This window comes from Platalea leucorodia (assembly GCF_965183815.1).
Source record: "Platalea leucorodia genome assembly, chromosome: 3".
Taxonomy (NCBI): domain Eukaryota; kingdom Metazoa; phylum Chordata; class Aves; order Pelecaniformes; family Threskiornithidae; genus Platalea; species Platalea leucorodia.
The window spans coordinates 188,721-208,900 of NC_138825.1; the positions used below are offsets into that span (position 1 = coordinate 188,721).

Genomic DNA, 20,180 nt, shown 5'->3' on the forward strand with positions numbered 1-20,180 from the left:
GGTGCTCAGCAACCTGAGGCACACGTGCTTTTTCACAAGTCACGTAGCTGTTCTGACTTTCTAAGCCCTCCAGAAAGAGTGAGAAGACACTGTGGCTGTGCCTAGTTAGCAGCAGGAAGCAGAGGTGCCCAGGACATTCCTTTGTTGCCGCTCCATATCAGCACCACCACTGCCTTGTCTTCGCTAGCACTACACCTTACCCCAGAGGTAACAGTGCACCTCATTTCCCAGCAAAGGTAAGGCCTAGACGCAGACACACCTGACCTGCGTTCAGGCACCCTGCCAGCGGCCCCACCATCCTCAGGTTCCTCCACAGTCAGCAGAGAGAGATGAGCCCCTCCAGAGGGTGACGCAGGTTTTGCGGGTAGGAACCACCCCGTGGAGACTGCTGCCTCTCCCCTCTGACTGCAGCAGCAGCGCCTGGCCAACGCGTGAGCTGCAGCAGCGGTGCGTCCAAGCCCAGGAGCCTGCATCCTGAGAAGTTCCTGCTGCTTTCCAGTTCCTCTCATTTTTTACCTGTGACCAGTAATTATGCTGGGAGGTGCAGGCTGATGGGAGCTCTCAGAGACACTTCTACCTCAACACGCATCTGTGATGCTTTCTGGCACACCCAAACTGAGTTTTGCTTTCTGGAACAACACAAACCCAGGAGCTTCTTACTGGGTAAGTCAAAAGGCGTGTATGGCCCTTCGTGGTCATCGTCGTCATCATCTTCTTCCTCTTCCTCATCGTTTTCATTGTTCTCATTATCCTCGTTCTCGTTCTCTGTCTCGTTCCCAGCCTCAGCCATGTCCTCGTCCCGCCGTGTGCCGTTCACACCCCGCTCGGCGGAGTTGCTGGGGCCCGTTCCATTCTCAACCACGTGCTTGATCGGTATTTTGATTGCTACTTCTGACTCCCCATTGGTGTAAGTCCGGCTGTTGATCAGCCTTTGTCTCTGTAAATACAGGCACAAATTCTTGCTGAAAGACAGATTTTTTAAAAAATTTGACTTTTTAAAGGGAAAGGCAGGAATAGAGAATGAGAGATGTGCAGAGTTCTTTCAAAATTTGGCTTTAAAAGCAAAACGGAGGAATTTGGATCAGGTATAACACGATGCTTGCTTGCAGATGACTAGATAAATCTCACAGATACAACTTTTATAAGAGAAGGACTAGTGGCTGTAGAATTGACTGCAGGAGTATTCCAAGACCAAGGCCAGACTAAGTGCAAACTCAGGGGAGTACCATATTATTAAATAAGTGCAAGCGATATTAATGTCAAATCAATGCAGGGGGCACCTCTTGTGAGCAACAGCTACAGGTAATATAACCACATAATGACTTGAAACTTTCTCTGCTAAAATCTCCATGGGAACAGATGGGGATGATTTAGTAAAGTCAGTGTCAGAAGGATAAAATCTGGGAAAATGCTATCAGGGATCCTGAAAAAACACAAGAATTCTATTTTGACCCAAACACTGCTACAGGAAAAGGCAAATTCAGAAGGAGAAGGGGGGGGGAGATAAAAGACATACCTCATTGATTAACATGCGGCTGGCCATGGAGAGACGCGTTTTGGGAGGGAAGTGGCTGGTTATCATGATCCGGAGCCCAGCCTCAGAAAATGAAAGCTGGTGTGGGTAGGCAGACAGCAGCTCATCCACCATGATCACCGAGGCTTTACGGTGGAAATTTCCTGCAGCCAAGGAACAAAGAGACATTGAGGTCTTCTTCCAGCAGTCTCTCTCTCTGCCCTACGTGGCTCTCAGAAGAATAAACCTGCGGGTTCCAGGAGTCCTTTGTAAGAACTTCAGCTACCACCATTCAAAACATGCCTCCTCTGTCCTTAATTTCTGACTTTCCATGTCCCACATTTCTGTCTTTAATTAATTATAATAAATAATAATTATAATAAATAAATCGCCAACATGGTATCTCCACTCACGCTCATTACAGAGGATTAAATCTGCTCTGCACAGTTCATCATAGGCCTGTGTCAGGCAGATCACCGCTTCCACAGCAGGTATTCCACCAAGGTAGAAATGATGCTGTGGTAAAGCTGCCTTAATTCCACTGTTATAATCTGCACTTCTGTGAGGACATTGGCCTCGCCCAGCATTAACTGCGCACGGGGGTGAGGAAATTGTCACTGTGTTCCTGCGGGGTACCCATGCAAATGAAAAGCAGGTTCCCGCATCCTGGGCTTGCAGCCCATGGCTGGGAAGTGCCATCAAACCTGGCAGCAAGCGCACGTGCCAGTCCATGGGGTGCGACCCACAGTGCGGGAGCAAAGGAACAAGGAGACGGGGGCAGGTACCTGAACCGCGCTCCACTGGGGCACAGTGCCAGTGCCCATTACCTCTGGGGTGGCACGGTGCCAGCGTCCATCCTTTCTGTGCCTGGATGCTACCTTGGGCTGTGAATTCTGGGTCAGGACTGGGACTCAGCAGCAGGGAAACCTGAGGTCTTCCCTGACCCTTCTCTGCTTTGGTTTATGAAAATCAATGCTGAACGCTGGCAAATGTTTCACGGCATTACTATGTATTGCCATCACTGTTAGTCTTACAGAAGAGTATCTCCTTGGCCTTAGTGTCACTTTTTTTTCTGACTGAGAAGGTTTCCATGCATTGGGGTAGATAAGTGGGGTCATCTGTATTCAAAAAAAATCAGAACAGCAAGACAGCTTTTCCTTGTGACTTTTCCATGCTGGCATTTCCTGCATGGCACTTGGGGGAACTGCCCCAAACGCAGAAATCCTTCTGTTTGGTTCTTTTTGGTCCTCTGTTCAGAAGAGGCCTCAGAAAACAAACGGTAGTGTCTGAAACCCTCAGGCAACCTGGTGCAATAGGTGCTGTTTGCGACCCCATGCTACTGGCTGGTGTGCACAGCAGCGCCTGTCTGGGCCTCTGGTGGCCCACTGCCAAGTAAACACAGGAACAATCTGCAAGAAAATGAAGCAATCCTTTTGTCTTCCTTCCTCAGCCAGTTTGAGTAACTGCAAGTGTCCAAAACAAAAAATTACCAGCAGCTGAGCAGTGTCATGCAAAGATGCATTCTGGGGAGATTTAAACCAAATCCCACAATCAGAACTGCCCCATTTGTGCGTAACCCTGAGGCCACCGGGTAAACCTAGATGACTAAGGCCTGAGATAGCTACAGATAGCTGTTCCCACAAAAGCAGCTTCCCCAAACTAGAGTGCACAGCACTCACAAAAGCCTTCCCTCAGCAACGGGGCAGTAACACGACCGGTGGCCTCTGGTAGGCTCGAAGGGTTTGATGCCAGCAAATGAACCCCTCTACATTTCATGTTTTGTTGCCTACTGTACACAGACTATGTCTTTCAATCACTGTTTACAGGAAGAGAGACCTATTTTTCTTCATTTTTTTTTAGTCCAGAGAAACAAAAAGGGCAGCCCATCTGTAGTCAGAAACCAGGACCGCTTTAGACAAGACAGAGCTCCTTCTCAGATTAAACCAGTGACTGGAGGGGGGTGGTGTTATTCCTGAAGATAGGTGCATATAAATCCCACGCAGCTACAGCACATCCTTGTTGACTGTTGCAAAGATAAAAAAATTATCCTCTGTAAATACCTTTTAGCACATGCTTGCAAATTCACACGTGGAGCTACTGCTGCTGAGCTATGGAGTGGGTGAATTTTTTTTAAGCTGAAGAAATACAATCATTTGTATACATGACTGTGACTGAAGTCAAATGGGAGCGGATTTCAGCCAAAGTGAAATCCAGTCAAAGATCATTTACACAGCAAAGTTGTGCACATTCAGGACAGCATGTGCAGTAAGAGCACACTACCTAGACCAACACGGAGTCCCCACCCTCCCTTCACTGGGGGGAAAGCGTACGCTAGTATAAGTAGGGCCTTTTTCTCTGCTCAGTTTATGCTGCTTTGGAATGGAGTTAAATTTAACTGGAGGTACTAGATGTAAATGGCTATCATCGGTGCAGAATAACAGCATCCACAGGAGGACTTACAATGGCATGGCTGTAATGGTCTAAATAAGTAGCCCCTGGGCAAGTCAGGCTTGAAGATGGAGGAGTCCTTTCAGCCAGGCACTTGTTCAGCAGCAAGAACTACCCAGAGGAGGCCTGAGCTGCCTCCAGCAGCAAAGGATGCGGTGGCCGGGGACACCATGCCGTGCTCCCAGGCACAGGAGCCATGGCCAGCTGGCAGGGGGGTTACAAAAGGGCCACCTCCCCGCCTATTTCACGGCTGATAAACAGAAGCAGTCCCCACCGCATGACCAGTGGACAAACTTGTAAACATTTAGAATGATGCAAGTAAGCAGGGTGACTTACTGGAACAGTTACCTTTCTTTAGTAATACCACTGTGGCATCGCAGTTGCTGTTATCGTCCATTTCCGTGCTATTTGCTAAACCGTTCACCATATTGGCAGTGTTTTTTGTCTTCCTTTCAAAGCAGTGATGTATGGTTGAGTTGTACCTGCGCAAATGAAACAAACTCTAGATGTACCTTTGCTTCTTCTGTGTGGATTTCTTGACACTCTTCCTTTCCTAGACTCATCTCCTGTGTGACCCAACTAAGGGAGGGAAGAAAACCCCTCTGGTTTTGAGGAAATCTAGCCACAATATTCCAGAGCTCTAACTAACTTGTATGCAGTGCAATCTCTCCATACCCAGGAGGCTATGAAAGATACAAGACATGAATCTTGAATGACATGTATGCTTATGCATTATGTGTAATTAATATTCTGTATAGCAAATAATGATTACTTGTCATCATCCAAATTTATTTTTTATCACATAATCACACCTGAACATGAGTGTTGTTTTACCTGTGAAGACTGACCACAGAAACACAAGACCATATGCTAAGTTCCATCTCAACCTGGGGGGGGCGGGGAGGGAAATCTTTGTTTCTTATTTTATTTAGAGTAGCCAGGAGCTGACACAAACATGAGCTGAGGATCTCACCACGATACTCAAAGGCAAGGGTAGACCACTGTGAACACCTGGCCGAGGTCCCTAACCAGGCCGACAACCTCCCCAGCTACACCCAAACAGGTCTGAAACATCAGTTCACACTACAGCATTGCTTTCAGAAAAAAAATCCATTCTAGATTCAGACATTACAATTGTCTGCTTTGCTGGCGAGTTACTCGTTGCAAGGGTGAAGCTACCCTCCATGTTAAAGAAAGTTTCTAATTATTAGAAGTGAAATGAATTCTGACTTGTGTTCCCTTTAACCCAGCCTGAGTGTTTTGCTGTTCTCACTGAGAATTGCTCTCACAATATTTACTCTATTCATCGTTTCAAAACAAATCTCTACTCTTGCTTGTTGAGACAAGACCACTGGTGTGCTTGGCAGCTGGTAGGTTTTGTTGAATGTTCCAGTTTAAATCTGGGTTTCCTTTCCACTGGCTTTTAAAAACAAGGCAGGAGGAGGGGAACCAAACAGCAGAACAGACTAGCTTTGCTAGCATAAACTTGTGTGAAAGAAATTACACAGGTCAGATGCTCAGAAAATCAATGTTGATTGTGCTGTAGTTTTATCATGGGTCTCCAAGCAAGCAAGAACAAATTGCTGTGGAGTTCTGCACCCATAAAAAGCGGACTGGAATCTCCCGTGTGCTTATTTCTGAGTAGGGATGCTAAAGTGAAGTCAGAAGAGGCTGCTCCGGTGGGACTCGGAGACAGATTCAGTTCTCTGCTCTGCCACAGACTTGCTGCATTAGCCTTGGTCAGTTCACACAGGGTGAGATCCGTAATGCATCATCCACCTTTAGATGTCTGATGCTCGGATCTGTACTATGGGGATAAGCAGCCCCTTCCTGCCTCATCAGGATAAATTACAGATAAGTACATGACAGGGCAAGGTGCTTTAACCCCTGCTATTGGAGGTGCTGCTGGCGTGCAAGCTGGGTGATGCAATGGAAGCCCTGCCCACCGCCTGTGGCTCTCTTTAGTTACCTTTGCAACCTCTGGAAAAGCACTGGATCAGGGAGCCTTACAATCTTAACAAGCCGAGGGCGCATTTGACTTACTTCATGATAACAATGTAGATGACATACATCAGCACTAAGACTAAGGACTCCCACCTGCGAACAAGAGTGAGACAGAAAACACATCAGAGCAGGCCACGGCAGTCGGCTGCCCGAGTTCAGCCATCCCATCTGTCGCGCCACGAACTTGCAGAAAGGCTTGACCCTCTTGGGCTGTCTCAACACACCTCTAGAAAAGTGGATCTGTAAAGAAACGGCTCACACACCCACGTGTGATGCCTTTGTTGTCTTGACTGCTGCTCTGGTTTTACTTGGCCAAATCAACCCGTCAGCTAAGAACAAGTGACTACACCCAGAAGTTCAGTAAACAAATTGCACACCCAAGGAACACCGAGGCTTCTGTAAGGACAATACCTGCGGGGCTGTGGCAGAGGGAGGGGAGCAGTCGTCCTGCTCTGCCTGCATGGGTGTAAAGCAGGGTGTTGGGCTTTTTGAGCATGCTAAAGCACACCAATCATGCCGAGACAACCTGAAGAAGGGGCGGCTGCTCTTTCGCTACTGCTGCTGCATAACCACTGACAACGCAGCAGGCAGCAGTTGAAACTGCTGATTAGATATTGTCAGGTTCTTCTCCACTGTTCCTGTGTCAAACTAATGAAACTTGTATGAAAACAAAAGAGAATATGACTTTTAGAACTTGTTTCTAGATAATCTTTTTCATTGACCAAAATGCTGTATTCTGCATAGTTCCCTACGGCAAACTGCTAGTCCTTGTGGAAATCATCCACTGTCAGGCTGCTATATACTAACACTCATGGGCCATTTTCTCTTTAAGGATTTTGAGACCTTGCACTAACCATATCAGTATCTCATTCCCTGCTTCTGGCAGTTCAACACTTGGCTTCCACATTGATGTGTTTTAGTCGAAGGGCACAGTCAAATACAATTGGGCTTCGAGTCAATTTTAGTCAAAAAAACAAAACAAAACAAAGAAAAACAAGCCATTGCAAAACTCAGTGTTTCAGAAATCCTTCGCTGAAATTAAACATAAATCCCCCAGTGAGAACAAGTTTAAGAAAACATGCAACCCAAAAAGCCTGACTCCCCCTAGTGCCTGTAATCTAAATAATACCGGCTGTGAGTGAAATCAAAGCTACCACTGTCACTCTACGAGCCCTGAGAGGTGCTGAAAAGAAAACCATCAAAGCAAAACAACTGAAAGTACTCTTTTAAAAGTGTTTGAGGCCCTCCTAGCCTATCATACCTATTGCAGTAGATTTAATCACATTCATGGGATTATTAACGTGTATATGTATTTTTTTTCTTTCTTTAAACCGGTCATTTGCTCTTTAATATTGCCTTAGGAGCTTCTTCTTTTTAAGTTATTAAATTATTAAAAATCCGAATATTGGAACACACTTATTTATGACTGCTTGGGTGGCCCTTTCCATTCCCAGGTGGCTGCCATCCCCGGCACAGGGGCACCCAAGCAGCAGCCTCTGCCTCTGCCGAGCGCGCTGCCATCCCCAGGCTGCCGCAGGGTGGGCAGAGGGCACCGACAGCCGCCGCTGTATCGGGGAACAGTCTGAGTGAGGCTCTCCTAGGCTCTCCTCTCTGGCTCAGAAAATCAGTTATTCTAGCCCATCTTGTGCTGAGGTTTCTCACGCAGCAGGAATCTGCAGCCTGAATCGCCCTGCAGAACTTCTTAGCTTTCCCCTCCTCTCCTGATGAACCCTACTTAGTGCAGCTTTTGTGGTATAACCAGGAAAAAAGGAAAGAAAAGGGATTCACTTACCAGGAAACTTTTTCGTCATAAATAAACTGTGGAGAAAAGGTTTAAAAATAGGCATGTTATACACGAAATCACAGCTGAAAACAGCTCATCACCTGAGCAGGGGACAGAGCGGGCAGAGCAAGCCAGGGCTCAGGGCAACGGGATTAAGCTCTGGTCTCTTTTGGCACTGCGCTCCTGCCCAGCCCTTGAACTTTCCAACCCTCAGTTTCTCTCAGCCAGCAAAGGCAGGCAGGTACTCCTTCCCAAATACCACGGGATCCTTGCATAACCGGGGCTATTGCAGCAGGGGAGCAGAAGCGGTTACAGGGAAAACAGAAGTGAGTCAGGGAAGGGGCTGTACCTGCCTGCGAACCGCACGGCCGGCCTCGCCGGGGACACGGCCTCCTCCCTGACCGCGTCCTGGGCGGCAGCCGGGCGATCAGCGTGCAGCCTTACAGCCGGCTCCACGGCTGCCCTGAAATTCTGCTGGCTAAACGCTGCGCCCAAGGAAATAATGCATTTCCTTACGATCTACACAATCACCACGCTAGCTGACTTTAACTACTGCGATAGTTTTTTAGCAGACGGACGCTGAAGCTTTCGTAACAAGGCTGCGCAAGCCTCCTTGGGAAAGAAACGTGTCTCCGCCTGCGCTGTAAGACGCTCCACGCTAGCGAAGAAACGACCCAGGCCAGAGAGGCGCGGGGCCTCGGGAGCCCGAGGAGGCAGACGCGGGGAGGCGGCCGGCAGGCGGCTGCAGCGCTGCACAGCGCTGTCCCCAGCCCACGCTCCCCCGCCACCAGCCCTGCGGGGAGCAGCGGGGCTGCCACCCTCCCTGCCCGGCGACACCCCGCTGTCTCTGCTTCTCCTTCCACCTCACAGGGACGTCTGTGGACGGCCGCTCTCGCAGCCGGTCTCGCCTGTCGCTCATAGAGCGGGGGACCTCAGCGCGACTCAGCCTGCGTGCCGTGACCCACCTGCCGCAGCTGCTGCCGCAGGAGGGCCCGAGGGCTGCCAGGCCGCCTCGCTTGCACGCAGGGTGCCCCGGAGGGCCGGCCAGGCCGCCTGGCCACCTGGCCTGAGCGCAGGGTGCCCGGGAGGGCCAGCCCTTCATGGCAGTATGGGGCCTCTCCGGGAGGTGGGAGCTGGGGTTGCACAGAGCAGCCTGCGGCCGCTCTGCCCGGTCAGCCTGGGCGAGCAGCCTGCTTTCCGCGCAGTCCTTCCAAAGCGCCCGCGCCGGCCTGCGGCTCCCGCTGTGCGGAGAGGCGGAAATGCCGTGTTTGCACGAGGGAAACACATCCATGGCAGCGCACCAGAGAAAAGGGAGGGGAAGGGAACGGGCCTCTGAAAGCACGATGAAACGCTTCCCTTCAGCTGTATAGCCTGTAAATAGCGACTCCGGCGTGACAGCCAGCACCAAGCAACAGTTACATTACCTTCCAGGGTACTGGAAGAAAACATGACCACAAAACATTATGTTGTGTTGTAATTCACAGCTCCCAGTCACTGTGATCTAATCTGACAAGGCCTGTTTTAGGTTACAATGTGTTGGTGTGATGGGACATGAAAGCGTGTGCATTGACCTTTGTGATTAAAAATAGCACCCGTCCCACTTTTGTCACTAATGACTCCGACCACGTCCCTTCAAGTTAAGATACGTAGGCATCTTTTTCCTCTCCAGGGAAATAAGAAGTAGTAGTTTTGCCAAGCCCTACAAGAAGACAAGGTAGCTTCGTAATACTATTTTAAGGTTAAAAAAAAAAAAAAAAATCACAGGGCTGAATCAAGGTGAGGTAAGTATGGTAAGCGCGGTTTACCCACCTCTAATCTCTGTGATTTAGAGTTCACTCATTCCTATCAAATGGCCTGGAGCACCAAACAGGTGAGTTTATGCTGCTTTGCTATTTATTACTGCAGCACTGCAATTCCTTTGCTAGTGGAAATGGAAGGAGACAAAGTCGCATTGATTTAGCCGGCAGAATATCAAGCTTTTTAAAGCTGCTGAATCTTAACATTGGAAGGAATTGTATTTATTTCCCCTCAAGTGTATTTATGATTAGTAAAGACACCAGTGGAGTGCAACTTATAATACAGCACTGCAAGCTGCTGTTTAAAATACTATGAGAACAACCTTCTACAAGCGATATCATCCCTCAAGAAAGATGACTGTATTTCAGCTGCAGCAAAGTCCCAATGCCCTGATATGGCAAATTATCCCTATATGGCAAAGCATCTACGCGCCTTCTAAAATTTAAGGCAGACAGAAATGTAAGAAAGGGGGAACTGCACACAGGTCGCGCCACGCTCTGCATGGAGTCTGTGGCTTGTCTCCCAGCAGAGACATCAGGGACTGGAGAGTCAGTATTTGAATAACAATGTGCTGCCACCCAAATTTGATCCTGCCTTAAAAGGATAGGAAAGATCCAAGCCACTGTGAAGCCATGGGTCCCTGGGTGAGTGAAGGGGAGGAGAAACTTCTTAAACTGAAGCAGCGTTTGACTCTGAAAGGAAAAATCCTCATCTCCGATCAACTGGGGAGCAATATTGCATATAAAAGGGTTGGTAAATCAGCTGGGAGCTAGATCTTTAACCATTTAAAATGTTTTCCCTTCCTCCCATCTTTCCCTGTTTTTCTCTAACAGGTGTTTAACAGTCATTTGCAATGATTGCTGTGGAGTAATGCTGAAGAGAAGCGGGATGCGCTCCACATCCCCCAAGCCACAATTAGCCATGTAGGGCTGTAACGTGGGAATAAGAGTTCTGGCAATGCCTTCAAACCTCCACTAATGCCTGGAGCTGCACAGTCCTGCTGCCCTGGCTGCGTGAAGGACCTTGAACCTCACAGCTAAGATGAGCAGAAGAGTGGGCATACATCTGGAGGGAAGGTAACCCGAGGCTTAGGAAAAAAATAACAGTATCCTGATATTATGGGGTACACTCCCAAAAACAAAGGACTTCTGCGGTTCTGAAGAACAGCTTATAAAGTATAGGAGAGAAGTCTTAGGGATAGCAAAGATGTCTGTTCAATGAGCCGCACAACTCTCTCGTTACATAGGATACGTAGCTAGGAATTTCAGGGCTGCACCGGACACAATACAATAGAGAATGGTTCTCAAGATCCTGAAGCAGCTGACAACCACAAGGATGAACCAGCCATGAAAAAAACCTGCCTTGCTTTAAGAATTTAAAAACTCAGGACAGATTCAACAGATTTTTAACTTGTCTGCCACCATGCCATAAATGAAACCCCCAATCTGAACAACAGGAGGCTAAATGCCAGGAGCTGCCCCCATCTGTGCTTCCCGTGGAGTAAACTAAGAGAATGCCTGCTACATGTCTTTAAGCTCTTGCAGTGTAATTTATTACAATTAGTGGGGGTGGCCAAGTTTGTTGTTGAGGAACACTTTTTGGTATGAGGTTACTGTCAAGCTGTCAAAGCAAAAAAAAGTTTTTTGTTTTGCAGCTCATTGCAAGTAACTATGTAGAAAAGTTATTTTTCATCAGGTGCAAAAAGGCTGACCTTGCAGTGTGGGGAATAAAAGTACAAACAGTTTGAGGCAAACCCTCTGTTTGAGATTAGAAAGATACAGGCCTTTGCACCTACAGACTATGTATAGTATACAGGCATGTGCAGAATGAAGGCAAACCAAAACACACTGTTGAAACTGCGACTAATAAAAGCAGCGCAAACTTTAGAAATGCAAGTGTTCGTCTTCTGTCTCTAAAGTTCCCTTCTTGCTTACATATGGAAGTTAACCTCACAAAATCACTCTTCCTTCCTTAGGGAATCCAGGGTCCTAGACTAGGCGGGGCGGGAAAACGAAAAAAAACAAAACCAAAACCCAAAAAAAAGCAAAGTAGCAACTGTTAGCAGGAAACTCAATTTTTACATTTCCTGACTTAGTTTGGTCTTGGTTGCAGAGGTAATGCTAAACTGATGGCAGCGTCCTTATCTAAACACTCGTGCTAACATTTTTTGACTGTATAGCCCGATTCTGAGAGACTCAGAGTACTTACGGAGCTTGATGAAAGCTGGAATAGGAGCAGCACTAAGCATTACTGAAACTGTAGCCTTCATTAGAGAATTTGCTGCTAGCGTGCACTGAACAAGACCTGCCCTAATTATGTGTGGAAAAACTACTGTTTTGTAGTTGTCGAGGATTTCTTTCCTCTGGGCACAAATGCTGCCTCCTTACAGGTCAGTTAGACTTTTTTTAGGAAGCTGTGAGGGTTGCTGTCAGGAGAGGACTGACCTTCAAAATAGTAAGAGGAATAACCTTCAAAAACTTACCACAATGAGTGCAACAACAGACAGTGTATAGTAGATTGAATCTCTCAAGAGACTCCACGACGACAGTGCAACGACCTGGGAAAAGAGGCAAAGAGAGGACGTCAGCCAGGCTCTCAGCAGCACGACTGCCACGCTAACAGCGTGTGCCAAAGTCAGGCCCGTCATTCTGCGTACGCCGTCCCCACGCATGCTAGGGCATGAAGAGGAGACCCCAGCCAGGAAACGCACCGGCTTTCTGCGGCTGCTGGAGGAACAGCCGCTAGGGAGATGGGGGAAGGCCAAACCTGAAGAGCAAAAGGTATGAGGTCACGGGCAGCAGACGACTTCCACGCAAAGTCACAGACATGCTAAATCACACCAGTGTTGTCCAAGCCGTGGAAAGGGGAACCAAGTCCCAAGCATTTATGGATGACAGAGCAGTTTCCCACCAGCTCGGCAGGCTGTCTGATATCCTTTTCCCCCTGAAAGCACTCCCATACACAGACGACAGAGCCTGCAGCAGCCGTCCCTGCAGGCTGAGCCGTCCCCCAGGCCTGGCTGCGTGCTGCAGCCGGAGGCGGCTGAACCGCAGGCAGGCGCGGGGCTGCCTGCCGCAGAGGAGGCTGTGAGTGCTGCTGCTGTCAGGGCAGCGGGAAGGGGCTCAGCTTTACCAGCAGGACCCTTCTGTGCCAGCGCTGACGCTCAATGAGCGTCTCGATGGGGAATGGTCACAGGAGACGAACAGCCCTGTTGAGTCCCTGGGACAGGACGTGACCACTCCTTCCACCCACCCCGCGATTCGCATCTGCTTCTTGTATTAATTTTCCCCAACGTGGGACTCCTGCCTTCCTTGAGAGGGGAAACCAGCCTGAAATGCTGAGCAAGAGTGCAAGGTATGAACGGTCCAGTAGGCAGGGGAGCACCACCAGCCACAGTCCCCCGCTGCTGCCTAGCAATGTGGGTCCTCCCCATCCTTGTCCTACCGCCACGTGCCTACGGCCACTGCGAGTCCAGCTGCTGCCATCTCATACACTGGGTTTCCAGGAATTTTAGACTGCTGGATGATGGGTTGTCCTTGCTAAAAATGTCAGCTTGACCCATGCTGACTCATTCAGGGGAGGATAACTTGGAGAACAGAAGTCGCACTGCAAAACAAGAGTCTGACAGCACAGAGCAGCCAGATCCCCAGCACACTGCTAGCCTGAACCTCGGCAGAGCCACAGCTTCACCCACCACACTGGCGAGTATCGCTACAGCTCCACGTGCATTTGCACAGGTTTTGGGACAGATACTCAAGTTAATGCTCCAGCAAAGCGTTAAGAACAAAAACGAGGAATTTATATGCAACAAAGAATAAAATGGGATTGCTATGCAGTTCATTTCACTTGACACCTTCCAAAGCCACGGAAACGAGGAGAAATCGAGCAATTCAGATCTTAGAACAAAAAAATACCAGTGAATAAGTTAGCCTAGAACTTCATTAACAGCACTCAAAAGGGCAGATTAAAAGCAGTCACATGGTGGTAACATCTTCAGTATGATTACATTTTTTGCAGCCCTAGGAAGTCCCCTCAGTAGAAGCTTCTCCTCATATCTTTATTTCCCATTTGTGGAGCGCATCTCAAACGCTGTGGGTCACATCCTTCACAGGTGTATGCCACAAGGAGGCAGATAGGAGATGGCTAATTTACACCGATTTGCATCTGGCCCCTGAATGTACAAATGAGTTTCCTGACCACATCCTCCAGTCAAGCTTGTGCATGAATTCAGTCAAACAAACAGTAACTTCATTTTCATTTCTATGATATCTAAAAAAAGGTCCTTTTTCAGAGTGCTACCAAAATAGTTTCCCAGATTTCTCTGCATATTAACTCTTACAATATTGGCATTTTCCAGAACGGCTAGCAAAACAAATGCTGTAGAAAGATACTGACCAGTATACTTAAAAATCTCTGCAGCTTCTTAATACTACGTTTTTTTAAAGTGGATGTAATTTATGCCCAGTGTAAAGTCTCTTTATGCAATCATTGACATGTAAGAAACTCCTACCTAAAATAAAAAAGCAGGCCTTTAAAGTCCTCGAGTCAGATTAGACAATACATTTCAATGCCTGTAGGGATAGATGAATGGAGATGCTTTATGATGGAAATTTCCAAATGTAGAAACCTGGAGCCGGGTTCGTAATTCTGTTCAGAGATCCTTAATTAAATCTCACATCTTATAGATAGTGTGCCCCTTCATTTTGATTGAGCAATTTTTGTAAGAGAGTTTATAAAATAATTTGACATTATTCCACTCAGCTTTTATGATGCTGCTTAAGGTCCCACTCTTCTCAGCATGGATGCTGGTGGGGATTTTATAGCTGTAAACGTAAGCTCTGCAGAATGAAAGTTACAACATTTCTGAAACAAATGACAAACTCCATATGAACAGGCTTGCTGGCAGCTGCCGCTCTTCTATCTAATAAACTCTCTGCTGGGTATGGGGGGTGCCACCGTGCAGCACAGCATCCCTGCCAGAGCAAGACGTCCCGGCTACTATGAGTCAAGCTAGTGTCTCTCCTGTTCTTTGGTATTCTACAATTGTCTTGAAGGTGGCCCGCAATATTTTTCCAGGGAATTTTCCTCAGACACCTGAACGAGCACGTTAAGATCCAGATGGTTAAATGCAGCTATCTAGCAGGGACCTAGTGCACAGAAGTCATAGATACTGTGGGAATCGCAAGGACTCTTGCATTGATTTCAGACTGGATTGAAGGGAACGTGCTTGTGCCGGGACTTGTACAGGCTGCTCACGTTTCACAGACATCCTAGTAGGTCTCCCTGATGCAGTCACTACAGGGCAATTAAATCCCAGCTCTCCTTAGGGCGTGAGTAATTTAACTGAAGTCTTTGATCCATTTGATCACTGGGAAGAACAATCTGATATGGGAAAGTCATGCACATAAGGTAAGCATGCACCGAGGGTAAAAGGAGCTAATTAGCACTGAGGGAAATGGCAGTACTTTCAGCCTGCTGACAAGAATCGTGTAGTCTAGTTATAACTGTCAAGACCTTGAATGCCTAAGTTGTGCCATATAGTCTTGCAGCAACCAAGGACTCCACATAAATCTTAATGCACTGGAAACCACTTAAATTACAGTTTAGCAGACTTAAGGCAGAAAGGAAATCAGGGAAGCAATCAGCTTGGGTAAAAACGTGATCAAATTTAAGTTTTAAATCAGCAATACTGTAACCCAGCGGAGAGCTGGAGAGCCGAGCATAAGGAGGCAACTGTAAAACCACCGATTGCCAGGTTTCCTCTGTTTGAAGGAAGTACCCAAAATTCAAACCCTAGACAAGGGACCATTAGCCCTCTCTTAACTACTACACGGGGGACTGAACCTGGCATCCCCAGAGCTGAAAGGAAGAGCTCTTTAGTCCAGGCGTAAATGAGAGCAACACCTGACAAGTCTGACATAGATGAGGACCCATGGTGCACACTCACCTGCATGCCGCAGCATCGTTCCTATAGGTAAAATGACCCGTATTAGATATTTGGTTTCTCACTGGTAAACTTTTGCCTTGCAAACTCTTATGTACAGCATTTACTACTCAGAATGCTTATTTCCCTTTTTTAAGGGCTGCAGAGCAGAGAAATCAAGATTTTATCAGTTCCAGTTTGATTTCTGCAGTTCTTAACTCCTGAAGCAGTGGCCCTGTGCAGCACACACAATCTCCTCCACCTAGCGCACACATGGAGGTAAGCCGCCAGGGAGAAAAATCACTGAAAATCAGACACTGGCACCTGCTGCTCTTGGCACCTCAGTTAGCTCAGGGCACCCAGGGCCTCAGTGGCAACGTACTCTGTGCCCCATCCTAGAGCTGCACCATTTACCCTCTGTAAAATTGATGCTTCTCTCTACTGCTCTTCCAAATTATTTCTCTCCCCTTAGCAGTGTGGAAGCTCTTCTCCCATCCAGAACAGACCTGGCGTCAGAGGGCATCCAGCTGGCTGTTTTACAGCCCGCTGCTCGCCTGCTCACCCCGTTACGGTGACGGGCCCAAGATGAAGCGTGTGGTGCAGAACACGGCTGCTGCTACCTTAGTAAGGATGTTTGTGCGGCTGCTGCTGCCAACAAAGGTGGCAAGGCAGTCCAGAGGTGTATGCACTGCTGGATATTTTCTCTGCTCACCTTTCCAGGGGAAGCATGTTGAACGTTATCTAAGCACATCCACGTTCTTCAGGGATCTTTTTCAGTCTGAATTGTTCCAGGGCTTTTCCTCCTCTCCTGGCCCGCTCTTTGCTCGACATTCTTGGGCTGAATGATCAGCTACAAACACTGCCTGGAAATGCCAGGCTTTGGAAGAGATCTTCCTAATCTTGTTTCTCTGTTACCCTCTGGCACGGAAGGTCTAGATTTTCAGGTATTAAGAGCTAATAACTTAATTTGTTAATGTGGAGAGGCAGGAATGCTTGGGCGAGGGTGTCAAAAGATTAAAGACAATCCCCGCGGCGATGAGCCTTAAGACTCTACGGAGATCAACAGAGCTGTGCTGATGGTGAATCCACCATCAGTGCCTCACAGCTGGAAGCATCTCCTTCCCCACTGAAGTGCACACGGTGTTGTTGACTCCTCATGTGTAGTTTGGTTCATTGATGTTAGATCTTGACAGAGAGATTGCTGTTCAGCAGAATGTGTTTTCGGGCAAAGATGAAGGCTTCTCATGAGTTTTAAAGGGAAGTGGTGGAACATCTCTAATTCAGTTTTAATACAAACATATCTCCTACAGCACTGCACCACAAGCAAATGCTCCTTAGTGACTGACCACAGTTTCTGTTTTGGGTAGGTCTTCCATGCAGCTCTGGGGTCCAAGGGTGCTTCCAAATTAATCACCAGTCTGGAATTTTACTCCACAAAGTTTGAATGAGGCTGTACCGAGAGCCACAAAGCTCTTTCCAGGAGAAGCAGCTTTTTCTTTTAACAGTCAGCTACAGCCTGAAAGTTGACTGTAAACTGAGACAGCCTTACTTACTTACAATGCTGCAAGACGGGTTAAAGAAAACAGGCAGCAAACACAAGCCCTTCCCTGCTGCTGTCTTTCCCCCTCCTCGGAGGCGGGAAGCCAAGGGAATACGTACCGCTGCCAAGCTCTGCTAGGCTGGGGATGAGAGGAGCAGGCAGGCAACTGGGTGGTTTCACAGCAGATGCTGCTCCCTCCAGTCTTCATTCAATACACTTAAATTCTCATTAAGGGCTTGTCAAAAGGCATCCAGAAGCAGAGAATCTGGGTCAGTCTTTAGGCTGCCCCTCTTTGATATGGACTGTGCAGAAGCAATTAGGTAAGCTCTTACGCTACCCTAACAGAGGCTGGGATCTGCTTTTTGAATGCTCGTCTGTGCTCCCTAACAAAACTCTTGCTCTCCGTGATACCTTGCAGGCACCCTGAGACATCACAACCAGCCAGCAGCATGCTGTGTCAGCCTCTTCAATCAGCTGCAGCAAGACACGCGGTGGGAACCTCCTCGCACGCCACTCCTGGTTTGCAGGAGCTACCCTCGGAGCCGAGGGCTGGCTCTTAAAGCCTGGTGGGGTCCCATCCAGAAGGCGTTGTTTTCCTAACACCACCATTCAGCAAATCCTTGACACGACTCTGAATCAGCCCTGCAATAATATAATAGGATCTCATGTCAAAGTAAGATAAATGACTAACTGTTGGCCAATGTTACAGTAAGTAGTGAACTCGGGTGGAGATCGGGGACAGATTTTCAGGGAAATCAGACCAGCACTAGTTTGTAGTTAATACATGTCTTATGCATTTGGAATATATAAAAATAAAAAGGGCTCTACCTCAGGTACCAGCTCTCATCCTGGAGATGATGGCAAGATGAAATCCAGCAGCACTTAACTTCTTCAAGGTTTGCAGAATTCAGTCCCCAGCAAAGCCCTGGTTTTTACCTCGCAGCACCCAAACCCGAGCACTGCTGCAACCCACTGAAGAGAGACAGGTCACAGCAGAGCCTGTCAGCTGAAGTATCCGAGCCACAGCTAGAGAGAACTAGGAAGGCAAAAGCTTCAGGGGCCATACCTATTTTGCTGTTCACCCATCCAGAAGCAACACATGCATAGTTCCAGAATGCGGTAGTGATACCGCTTAGCGTTGTGTGGGTCCCAGTCCCGCTGTCCAAACATGACCCCAGTAACAACCAAATCAGCATTTATTTAAAGAGAGCCCGCTGTGCTCAGGCAGCCTACTGTCGCTCCAGTGGGTCGAGAGTTTCAGGAAGAGAATTACCTACAGTCCGCTGCAAAATCTTCGCTTATCGATGGGTTTCATTGCCATTAACTGCATTGGTAATAACAGTGATATTAGCTGAGGTTTAATTTTACTTGCTCTGCATGAATACAAATGGCAGATGTCTTAGCAATAAACACCCTTATTGGTTCTTAATGACCTTATGCAAATCCAACCAATCATCCTGAAGTCACAGCTGCTCAGCCAAGCCAAGCAGAAAATTAAAGGATCTCCCATGAAATGACCGAGACACTTTCTCCACCAGGTACTTGGGAGAGAGGGAAATTACTTGACTGGACACAGCAAAACCTGCCTAAAAGGATGGACCCTTCTATGCCAGACATTTATGTTTAAGATACAACTGTGCTTCATTTGCAAAATTAAAGTTATGAGCAGTTTGTCATCTGTGTCAGCGCTGGGTAGAAATAAGAAGAAAATCTACTTCACCATTCTCAGGTAAAATTTAATAGGTTCCACTACCTTTTATTTGGTTAAATACAGTCTAAGGTTCATTCAAATCTGAAAAGTCATAGCAGTTAAGGAGATATGTATGTGAACGAGACAGAAACAAAGGGATTCTTACAGTTCCTACAAATGGTGGCAGTTAAAAATCATGGAGCTTTTCTGGAACACCACCAAACCTCTGGGGCAGTTCCTTGAAGACCTTACATCGTTACAAAGACCGGCACCACCTAGCCAGGGATGCTGTCCGCCAGAGATGGTGTCTCTCTCCCACAGGCAGAGCTCTCCTGCAACAGAGCTTTGGCATCTTCCTGGGCACGTACATCTCTCGGGGGGTGAACACCGACAGCGCCCAACCTCCCTCACCAGATAAGCCACCAAGCTTCCTCCAGTGCAAGCAGAGGACCGTGATACGCCATGGCTCGCTCCTGGTCCCACTCCTTAGGCCCTGCGTGCATCTGTGTGTGGACATACGTGCAGTTAATGAGTTGCTCCCACGTGTCAGGCGATGGCAGGCAAGCCTCTGAGCCTCTGGAAACTGGTCCAGGACTAGAGTCGATGGCTGACCTTGGAGTCATCAAGGGACAACTTGCAAGTGGGCTGCGAGCCAGATGAATCACTGGGCTGGTGGCCACAGCAGACTGCTCTGGACAGTCCACACCTTGAGGGACCCTCTCCTGTCCCATGACCAACGCACCGAGCTGAAACAACCCTCATAAGACAGCAGCTCAAACCAGAGAAGTTAAAAAGTCCCCTCAGATTTTGTGCAGCTCCAGCATCTGCCAATCTGTATGGAAAACCAAGAAAAGCCAAATTCTTTCTGCCTGTCTTGAGAGCAGTCTGGGAAATCCTGACTTCTGAGAAGCCGGGTATCGCTCACTGCCTTTGGTGAACCTGTCAAGGGCCTCACTCTCTGGGACAGCCCTGACAGGGACTGATCGCTCAGGGCCTCTCAATTTCCCTTGACAAGGCGCAGGCTCTGCCTTTTAACTTTGCCATTTATTGTTTTAAGAACTCCTTGCTCAGCTCAGGTAATTACAAGGATCCTGCCACCTGCCTGCGCATCCTCGCTGGTCGTGATATCAATGAAGCATCATATATTAATGTGCCTTATTTGTATTCATCTCTATATTAAATTAGGCTGTAGATCCATCTATGACTTTCAGCAAGAAGCCATTGCAGAGCCTCTGCACGTTTCCTGGGAGACATATCCACGTATGCTATCCTAAAGAGAGCTAGCCTGGAGGGTGAGGTGCTCACCAGGGACTGAAGCAAGGCAGCCCTTGTTCTGCCCCCAGCCCTGTGGCCTAAGCTCGGTGAGTTAATTAAGCACTCTCCCTTCCTTGTACAGGAGAGAAAAGAATTTTTTTACCCAGCAGCAGCACTGGAGAATAAATGCATGTGGGACTGCACGGGGCTGAAATCCTGCAGAAATGG

At 47.9% G+C, this 20,180-nt stretch overlaps 1 protein-coding gene across 5 annotated transcripts in view; it reads right to left on the reverse strand.

Annotated features, from left to right (window-relative positions):
• RIN2 (Ras and Rab interactor 2) overlaps window positions 1-20,180 on the reverse strand; it is a 280,543-nt gene that overhangs the window by 125,852 nt on the left and 134,511 nt on the right. For 4 of the 5 annotated variants that reach the window (XM_082307213.1, XM_082307208.1, XM_082307214.1 and 1 more), the window contains 6 exons: window positions 12,028-12,102; window positions 7,758-7,783; window positions 6,005-6,058; window positions 4,298-4,443; window positions 1,517-1,677; window positions 661-937 (listed from right to left, as the gene is read on the reverse strand). In XM_082307213.1, coding sequence (XP_082163339.1) covers window positions 661-937; window positions 1,517-1,677; window positions 4,298-4,443; window positions 6,005-6,058; window positions 7,758-7,783; window positions 12,028-12,102 — 739 coding nt within the window. The remainder of the gene's footprint in view (window positions 1-660; window positions 938-1,516; window positions 1,678-4,297; window positions 4,444-6,004; window positions 6,059-7,757; window positions 7,784-12,027; window positions 12,103-20,180) is intronic. The other variant, XM_082307212.1, reaches the window with a different exon arrangement.